The 9,628-nt window shown below is 63.7% G+C and overlaps 1 protein-coding gene across 2 annotated transcripts; it reads right to left on the minus strand.

Annotated features, from left to right (window-relative positions):
* Positions 1 to 451: 451 nt before the first annotated feature.
* ECEL1 (endothelin converting enzyme like 1) lies at positions 452 to 9,312 on the minus strand. Of its 2 annotated transcripts, none has more exons than XM_074315013.2 (18): positions 8,982 to 9,312; positions 6,914 to 7,804; positions 6,292 to 6,360; positions 6,087 to 6,197; positions 5,918 to 6,010; positions 5,631 to 5,755; positions 4,749 to 4,971; positions 4,165 to 4,263; positions 3,845 to 3,919; positions 3,520 to 3,623; positions 3,153 to 3,211; positions 3,028 to 3,079; positions 2,465 to 2,532; positions 2,142 to 2,266; positions 1,767 to 1,832; positions 1,276 to 1,371; positions 1,016 to 1,092; positions 452 to 891 (listed from the first exon to the last, which is right to left on the minus strand). In XM_074315013.2, the coding sequence occupies exons 2-18, from the start codon at positions 7,700 to 7,702 to the stop codon at positions 792 to 794; spliced, it is 2,331 nt and encodes a 776-aa protein (XP_074171114.2). In that variant the 5' UTR covers positions 7,703 to 7,804; positions 8,982 to 9,312; the 3' UTR covers positions 452 to 791. The 2 variants fall into 2 exon arrangements, with proteins under 2 accessions (XP_074171114.2, XP_074171108.2); XM_074315007.2 differs by lacking the exon at positions 8,982 to 9,312 and adding an exon at positions 8,761 to 8,893.
* Positions 9,313 to 9,628: the final 316 nt, after the last annotated feature.

Raw genomic sequence — 9,628 nt, forward strand, 5'->3', positions numbered from 1 at the left:
TTCCTCCACCCCCTCCCATTCCAGGCTGGAGGGGCCGCCTCTGTGCGAGTGAGTCGGGGTTCCCCAAGGCCAGGGATCCCTGAGTGGCTGAGGGACCCAGCAGAAACTCCTCCTGGGAGGACGGTGAGGCACCACTCTGGACTCTCAGGGCACGTGCGTCCAGCATCACAGTGGAGTGCAGGTCAACGGGTTGGATGTTTGGGCACTCCCAAGGCTGGTCTGGGGCACCCCCATAATTGGGTAGGAGTCTAGCAGGACTTGTGGGGAGGGAGGAATGGGTGGCTGGCGGGAAAGACAGAAGAGCCTGGGGAGGCAAAACAGAGGCAGCCTAGCCAAAGCCCCCAGGAGGGGACAAGGTGTCTAGCGTCCCAGTGGTGCTAAGGACCTGAGCTTCCCCCCAGAGGGGTCCCTCCAGCCCCACCTGCTCTGGGGGCCCCTGAAAAGGCTGAGGTGACAGTACAGCAGTTTTATTGACCAGACATAGCAGCAAGAACACAGCGAAGGTGGGGCCTGGACAGTTCAGCCTTGCCAGGGGTTGTGGCTCCCTGGAGCCAAGTCTGGGGACCCCAGCATCTCTCCCCCATGCCCTCCTGGAGCCCAACCTCATCCCTGCTCTGGACTCCCCCTCAAATGAGGGACAGTGGCATGGGGAGGGGGGCAGGTCCTGGAGGAGCTGGGAAGGTGCGTGGTGCCCAGAACGACTGCCGGGTCCATGCCTGCCCTGGTGGCTGGCAGGAGGCGATTCGTGCAGGGTGGTGGGGGCGTGCGGGCAGATGGGCAAGCAACCAGGCTCACCACACAGAACACTTGTGGGCAGGGTTCATGGGCGAGTCTTTGGGGCAATGGAAAGCCCGACCAAACTCCTCGAACTGGGACACACTGCCCAGAACCCTGGGATGGGAAGAGAGACCACAAAGTGTGGGTCCCAGCATACCCCAGCTGTGCCTTCCCACCCACACATGCTCCCACCCAGACACAAGGAGGGGGTGAGACCCAGGCCGGCAGGTGGGCATACCTGTAGTGCTCAGGTGCGTGCTTGTCGGTCAGCACTTGCAGGTAGATGGACTGCGACCGCCGCTTGATGCACCAGTTCTGGGCCCAGGATGGGGGTGCAGGGGAGGAGAGTAGATGAGGCAGGTGTCCCCTGCCCAAGCCCTGCAACAACCCCCCCCCCACACACACACACAACCCCCAGCACACTAGGCTTTAACGCCCCCATCAGAACCCATGGGACCATTACCCCACCCCTACCCCCCCGGCCCCCACCGGGCCCACCTGGGCGAAGGCAATGAAGAAGAGTTGGTTGTGTGTGTACTTGAGCCGGTGCAGTGGGTGCTCTGGGCCATGCTCCCGCACCCACTTCTGATAGGCCTGGGGGTGCAGAGCGCAGAGCTAGAGCTGTGGTGCCCACAGGGGGCGACCTAACTCTAATCCACCCAGGCAACCCCTCCATGGCCCGGCTCTGCACACATCCACCCACTGAGCCCCCGGCTCCCTGCCTTCCACCCTCTCAGAGCTGTGCTCCCTCCCAGGAAGGCTAACTCGAGGCAGGTGCCACCCCCTCCAGGCAGCCCTCCCTCCTCTCCAGAATGCAGGAACTGGGAGTCCCTCCTTTTCCAGTGGACCTCGTGACTGGCACAGGTCCCTTCACCTAGGCCAGAGGGCAGCAGGATGGGGAGAGAGGGGTGCCTACTTCTCTGGTGGAGTCCCCATCAGCCCCCATCCTTCCCCCAGTAGGGATGGAAAGCCAGGCAGGGGCTGCTCACATAGTAGGCCAGCTTGAGGCCGCCCATGTCTGCGATGTTCTCACCAAGGGTGTGCTTCCCATTTACCTGCCGATAAGGGAAGAGTTTGGGGTGGGGGCGCTGCATGGGGCCTACTGCCCTCCCCCAGGCTTTGCCACCCTGGGCCCCTGCCCCACCCCCACCCCGTCCTTTCCCAAAGGGTTTTGGTGAGACTTCAATCCCTTTGTCCCTGTGGCCCTCGTGAGTCTCTGAGCTTATTCATAGCCATGTGAGCGTGCATGCATCCCTGGGCATGTGTGCAGGGACCGGGTTCAGGCACATGCGTGTGCGTGTGGCTGTGCCTGCACCTGGTCTGTGCCCAGCCCGGCCTCGGGCTGGGGGGCCAGGGCATCTCACCCGCTGGTTGTAGACAGTAAAGTTGTCGTAAAGGCGGACAATGCACTCGGCCTTCTGCAGGAAGCGGCTGTAGGAGGCCTCTGTCCACCAGTGCAGCAGGTTGCCCGCGCGGTCATACTGGCCCCCTGTGGGCAGCAGCGGCATGGACTGAGACCAAGCCTCATCCCCAGAGCCTGGGCTGGGCACCAAGTCCCTCCACCCCCCACCAGACAACAAGGACAGAGGGCTCCTGTGGGGCCTCAGTCAGCCCATCGCCACCCTAACCCCCTACTGCCTGCCCTCCCCTCCCCCGCCCCATCAGGCTGCCCGCCCCCAGGCCTCACCCCAGTCGTCGTAGCCATGGGTCAGCTCATGCCCGATGATGGTGCCAATGCCCCCGTAGTTCAGAGACCTGGGCCCACAGCAGCAGCGTCAGGCACCACCCGCCCTGAGCCTTGGCAGCCTGCCCAGGCCCCAGCAGGCCCCGGCCAAGTGACCAAGGGAGGCCTTGAGGCTGTCTGCATGTCCCTGGGGAATCCTGCCTCAGCTTCCTCGTGGGATATGTAAAGGGGCCATGATATCTGCGCAGCTGCCTTTTAGGAAATAACGTCTGACAGAGCTGAGGTGAGGGTAGGAACGGGGTTGGAGGGAAACTGAGGCACCACACATGGGATTTGGCCTTTTTCTTCATCACTAGGGTTGCTCCACTTTTAAAGCACCTCATGAAACCTCAAACCAGGTAAGGGGGGGACTCGAGAAGAAAAAAAACCCTACACAGTTCCCTAAACAACCAAGGATGAAGGGACTCAGGGCCTGGAGGTGTCATGGCCCCTGGGCCCAGCCCACATAGGGAGCATTCTGAGCAGCCCCCACCCACCCTGCAGACAAGGCCAGGTTCCATACTCACTGTGGAAAGTCAGGGTCATACAGCGTGGGCTGCAGGATACCAGCCGGGAACACTACAGGGAAGGTGCGGTCAGCAGGAGACCTGCTCACCTCCAGACCCCTCCCCTGTCCAGACAAATCGCTTACCCATCTGGTTCTTGTTGGGTAGATAGTAGGCATTAAGGGCCTGTGGGGGGAGCAGCCACCTGTGGAGAAAGGCTGGGGTCAGTGGGGGGGGGTGGCGGGGGAATGCCCACACTCCCTTCCCCACGAACCCCACCTCCTAGCCTCCTTCTTGAAAGCTGCTCTGGTGGCCAAGCCTGCAGCCATGGCCTGGGCCTTCCCCAGGCTGAGCCCCAACCCTGGCAACCCGCACCCATGACCTGCGTAGGCCCTGTGCCCCCCTGCACCAGCATGGCATGAGGCCGTCTGCCCACCAGCTTCCAGGTTTTGGTAAGGTACCCTCTCCCATGACACCCCCTTGCCCCCTCCCAGCTCTATTCCAGACACCCACGTGGACTTGTCCACCTCATGCCGGATCTTCTTGACTGAGAGCTGGATGCTGAAGCGGATGCTGTTTAAGATGTTTTTGAAGTAGGTCTTCTCGTGGACCTCAAACTGCACAGGGGGTGGGCAGCGCTCAGTGGCGGGCCAGGGGCAGGGCCAGACCAGGGCCAGACCAGGGCCAGACCAGGGCCGTGCAGGCCACATGCTCCCCAAGGTCCATCAGCCCAGGGCTGTGGTTCCTTCTCTGTGGTGGTGGTGGGCTCCCTAGGGAGTCTTGGCCAAAGGCCTGGCAAAACCCAGGCTGGGCAGGAACGGGGCGGGGGCAGGCCCACCTCATACTCCTTGTCCACGGCCTCGGGTTTGAGCAGGAACTCTGGGTAGCCCACCATCACCATCATGTACTGGAGCTGCAGTCAAGAGGGCAGTGAGAGTGGGCCATGGCCTCGGGAGACAGCCCCCCACCCACCAAGGGAGAAAGCTCTAGCTCCAGCCTGTGGGGGGGGGGGGGGCGGCGCTCAAGGAACAGATAGAGCAGGCTGGGTGATGCCAACTCCACAAGAGGCATCTCTGTTTCTTGTTATCCCAGCGCCTGGCACGCAGGAGGTGCTCCGTACATGTGGAACCAACAAACGAGAACAGGGTCCCACTTCACCTTGGCTCGCGCAGCCGCTTTGGTCTCGGCGTCCATCCAGTCCAGCTCCTCCAGGCGCTGGCCCAAGATATACTTGATGTCTTCCACCAGCTGCTGCACCTGCCGGTCAGGGCTCAGGGCTCAAGACTTAGCTCTGGGCCCCCAGAACCTGGCACAAGGGGTCCTAATCATTCAGCACCACTTCCTAAGATCAGGGCTTGGTACTGAGGACCAAGGGGAGACCTTAGAAATGGGGATCCAGGCCCTGAACCCCTGACAGAAAGCTCACAGTCGGGAAAGGGGCAAACTGCCCCAGCAGCAATCACATATGTTCTTAAGGCCATGCCCACTGAGCATGGCAGAGAAGGGTGGGCAGCAACTTGGTAGGTAGGACCTGGTGGCTGGCAGACTAGGTCGGCTTCCTGGGGGAGGAGGCCTAGTGAAAGCAGCCTAGAGTGTCAGACAGGGTGGAGCCCTAAGCTGAGCCTGCTACCCCTGGAGGCAGGGGGATGTGTGGGGCTCCCCATCCTCAGACCAAGGCCATGTGAGGATTCCATGCCCAGCTCAGCACCTGCACCCCACCCCCAAGCCCACGGCAGCCTGACCTTGGCCTTGCTGGCAGCCGAGAAGTGCTCATGTACAAAGAGGGCACCAAGCGCCATGCCAAAGTGGCGGTTGGCCTGGCCCAGGCAGACACGGGCCAGCTCCTGGGGCTTGTCGCTGCCTTCCATCTCGCGTGCCAGCTCATGCAGCGCTTCTCGAAATGGTGGTGACAGGTGCTCACTCAGGACCACCACCACGCGCCACACCAGGTAGTTGTGCAGGATCCTGAGGGCCAGGTGAAGCAGCTGGTTGTGCAGACAGGCTCACACGCATGCGCCACCCAAGGGCACCACCCCATACCCCCAAGCCTGAGGTTGGACCTAGCACCCCACAAGAGTGAGGGTCATTCCAGGCCCACAGAGGCAGAATCTGGAGTGGCCCGAGCCCTGGTCAGGCAGGACACACCTCTGGACACACCACGGAGCAGCACACCTGATGCTGATGGGTCACGGGGCAGCATTGTTTTCTGATTTGCTGTGGGTGGTAGAGTGGGCACTTCCAGTGACTGTCTGCCTCAGAGCTGGCCTTGAGAGCCTCTGCTCCTCCCCAAGGTGGGCAGACAAGGGATGCTTTCCCCAAGGTGTCCCTGGGGTGGCGGAGCTGTGGCCACACGTGCCCTTTCTGACATTCAGACCCACTCAAGCCTCAGTATCCCCAGATGAGGAGACTGCAGGTCAGGAAGCTCACAGCCCTGCTCGGGGTCCCACAGAGTAGCTGGGAGAGCCACGTCTGAACCTAGGGGTCAGGAAACTGCCTCCAGAGCTCCTCACTTGCCTCCCTAGTGTGGCTCCTGGACGAGGTGGAGGTGGGAATTCAGAGCTCACCAAGCAGATAGGTCTGGGGCACAGGGGAGGGGCTTGGGGCTGGGTGACTGACAGCTGTACCTGCGGGGTGTGGAGCGGATGAGCTGGGACACCTGCTGCATGTAGTCTGTGGCCAGCAGCACCACCTCCTCATCCTCTGAGAAGTCCTCCTGGAAGATCTGGTCCAGCAGCCACTTCCACCGAAGCTGTGGGGCCATGGACGGGGACAGTGGGGCTGGTGTAGCAGGGACCACAGGAGATAGGGAGGGGGTCAGGGAGAGGCAACAAGAGGACATGGGCGTCCTGGGGAGCGGATGACCCAGGAGTTCCAGGATCAGCACCACCAGGGCCAGGCAGCAGGCACTCACGTGGGGGGTGATCTTCTGGAGCTGTCCCAGTGTCACCTTGTTGTACGTGGAGCTGACGTCTCGCCGGAGGTCATCATACTCTGACACTGTGATCTGGGGTGGAGATCAGAGTTGACCCAGCCCTGCTCAGTGGTCCCTCCCCCCATCCCATGGTAGGTCCCCTGCTCACGTTGGCCAGCTGCTGCTCCAGCTGCAGGATCTCCTGGGCCTTCTGCTCCACAGCGTCGGCACCCAGGAGGCTAAGCAGGCGCTCCATGAACACCCGGTACGCCGCCAGGATCTGCAGCAGGACACGGTCGGGATCAGTGCTAGGCCCTGGTCGTCCCTCCTGGAGCCCCAGGCCTTCCCTGCAACCCCACCCGACATCCCCACACCTTCTCGCTCTCCTCGTCCTGAGCTAAGTACAGGGTCCTCTCTGGCAGGGTGAGCCCATCCTGGTCAATCTAGAGAGAGAGGTGGGAGTCAGAGCTCAGAGGTCAACAACCCAGGATCAGGTAAACAGACTGAAATCCCATTCAAATGCCCAAACAAAGGACGTGCAAGACATCCTTTGTCACAGTCCCAGAGCACAAAGACACTAGTCCCTCCCTCTATCCAGGCCTAGCTTGGGGATGACAGGGGGTCTCCCCGTCCCCCCCCATCCTTCCTCCTGTAAGCCTTCACTTTCCCCACTTGTGAGGGGCACTCACTGGCAGTTGGGGCCCCAGCATTCCGGCCTGCCCCAGCTCCACAGGGCTCAAGGGTACACACACCTCCCTCCGTGCTCTCACCGCCTGCCAGAGGGCTGGGAAATTGCAGCTCCCGCGGCTCCGCTAAACACCGCAATTACTCGAGGGAAATTACTTGTGCCCTCCTCCTGCGCTCTGCCAGCGCAGGCTCCCCCCTCTCCTCTCTCCTCCCCTTCTGCACCAGTCGCCGGGATGCCGGGGCTGTGCGCCCCCAGGTCCCTGGCTGCCGGCGGGGTGCCGGGAGTGGGGGTGGGAGACACACACTCACGCGGATGACGTAGCGTGAAGAGTTCCTGTCGTCCAGGCTGACGGTGAGTGAGAAGAGCGCGGCAGCACTGTACACGCCCTGCGCCTTGTACAGCAGCCGGTTGAGGTCCCAGCGCGCCGCGGCCCCGGGGCGCTCCGCAGCGCCGCCGCCCAGGTCCCAGCCCCCACAGTCCTCGATGACCTCGAGCATAGGCCTCGGGCCGAGCCTCTCTATCTCACGCATATCGAGGCACGAACGGAAGAAGGCGCGCACCTTGCGCTGGGCCGTGCCGCCGGGCCCACCCCCGGGCCGCGCAAGCAGGCGCCGCAGGCGCTCCTCGTTTTGCTCGCCGATGGCCGCGATGGTGCCATAGGTGAGCTTGTCGTCGGGGATGGCGTGGCGCCGCAGCCAGCCACCGCACGCGAAGGAATAGAAGTCTTGGCAAGGGTCTATGCTGGCATCCAGGTTGGCGGCCAGGAAGCGGGCGGCGCGCGCGAAGGCCTTGCGTTCAGGGCAGCCCTCGGAACAGGCGCCGCCGCCCGCCGCGCCCGGGCCCAGGTACTTGAGCGCCAGCATGGCAGCCAGGATGGCGCAGAGGCCGGCGGCAAACACCAGCCCCGACAGCAGGCACACCTCGCGCCGGTTCCAGCGTGGTAGCCCGGCCCGGGTCCCGGTGGCGCTGCGCCCAGCGCCCAGCGGAAAGCCAGGGGGCAGCGAGGCCCCGCGCGCGCCCACAGTGCCGCACCGGCTCACGTACTTGACCTCCTGGAACTCGTCGTAGTGCGCTGTCATCGAATACGGGGCCTCCATGGCGCCGCTGGCACCGCCGTGCAGGCCTTGGCGATCTCAGCTAGTGGATGCTGCCGGCCGCCGGCCCCCTGACGGAATTCCGCATTGTCCCCCGGAACGCAGCTGCAGGAAGGGTAGATGCAGGCTCAGAGAGGCACTGGGGCCCGACGAGGCCCACAAACACGAAGAAGGATGCAGGCCAGAGGCTGGAGGCCACCCCAAGTTCCCAACAGCGAGCAGGCCTGAGGCCTGGCCTCCCTGCGCCACTGGGAGAATGAGGAAAGGGGAAGGCTCAGAGTGGCCACTACCTCCCGCAAGCACAGCGGCATCTTTTAACCTGACCCCTTTTTCCCTGCACACCTATGTCCGCAGCAGATTTGGGAGGCCCCCTGATAGAAAGCAAAGAGAACCCGGCACAGGGCCTGGCACATAACAGGCCTTAATGAAAGGCTGTCGCTCTTCCCTTTGCCTTTCTTGTCCACGACCCGCTACAGCCCAGGCCGGTGGGAGAGAAGAAAAGAGGAGGCTGGAGGAAGGAGGTGCGGTTGGGGCGCGCCTATGCGGACCCCGAAGCCGCCTTCAACTCCCTCGCGCTGGAACTAGACGCTCAAAAAGGGCTGAAGAACCACACTTTGTCCTTTTGGATATCAGCAGGGCCACCCCCAGTCCCGACTCCTGTTCAATAGCTAGAATGCCCATGAGTCCCTTTCCCAGTGACACGCGCCGTCCAGCCCACGATGAGGGGGAGACCCCCGACGGCCCTAAAAAACTGGACCCAGTACCGTCCCCTGCCCTTGGCTACTCGGCTTCAACAGGTTCTCCCTGGAACCCAAACTTGGGCGAAGTTTCCCCCCTGGTGCGGAGGGAGCCGGCCCTGCGCGCCCAGAGCTCTGGGCGCTGAGCCTCCCGCGCCGCGCCGCACAGTCCGCGGAGCCGGCGAGCCAAGCCCCGGAGTCGCAGCCGCAGCCGGAGCCGGAGCTGCGAGGACGCAGACAAAGCCTAGAGGCTCGGTGCGGCGGCGGAGGTGGCTGCGATGGTAGCCGCGGCAGCAGGGGACTCAGGACTCGGGTGCCACTTACCCGGCAGCGGCGCACCAGGGCGGAGCAGGAACAGATCCGGCCGAGCTCGAGCCGGAGCCGGAGCGGGGCGGGCGGCCGCTGTCCGTGCGCCCGCCGCCTCCACTGCCGCCTCGCCGCGCCGCGCCGCCCGCCGGCCCCGAGGGAGGGGGCGCGCCGGCTGCTCCACCCTCCTCCGCTCGCCCCCCGCGCCCCCTCCTTCTTCCTGCCTCCATCCCGGCTACCTGTCAGCTCAGTGGCAGCTCGGGGCGGGGACGGCGGCTTCGGGGACACGCTCCCGAGGGTCGCACCAGCTCCGGGCTCTGGGATTCCAGGTCCAGCCGCGTCCCGGGAAGAGTGAGGGCGCCTGCTATTCCTGGGAAGGGGTCCCCTCCAATCCCATGCCCTCACTCGGGGCTCCCTACCAGCCCGCTGAAAAGAGGCTCAGGCTGGAAGTGAGGAGGCGCGTGGGCCGTCCCAGCAGAGCCCATAGGCCTGGGGCACTGCCCAAGGAAGACTCCCCGAAAAGCTGCAGGATGTGCCTGTACCCGCCTGGCATAGCGCCGGGCACAGAGCGGACTTCAATAAGGGCACTTCCTGGTCCTCCCCTTCAGCCCCTGCTCACCCCAGCCCTCCCCGGAGGACGCCTGGGGTTTTGGTTGGCCAGGCATCCCTCACCCAACCCCTGGTGGAGGGAGAGGTCCTGGAGGCTGCTGCAGGAAGGGGGCCTCAAGGCTCAGACTGCACCCCTTCCCCAAAGCTTAACTGGCCTTGGCACTGCTCAGAGCGGAAGCAAAGGACTCCACAGTAATAAAAGAGCCCTCCTGCTGGAGACAGAGAGGGAGGGAGCCTGCCTGCCCTGCCCAGAAGCCCCAGTGGGAGGACAGGCTTG

Source organism: Rhinolophus sinicus, chromosome 17 (genome assembly GCF_057876585.1).
Source record: "Rhinolophus sinicus isolate RSI-liver-muscle chromosome 17, RSI-T2T, whole genome shotgun sequence".
Taxonomy (NCBI): Eukaryota; Metazoa; Chordata; class Mammalia; order Chiroptera; family Rhinolophidae; genus Rhinolophus; species Rhinolophus sinicus.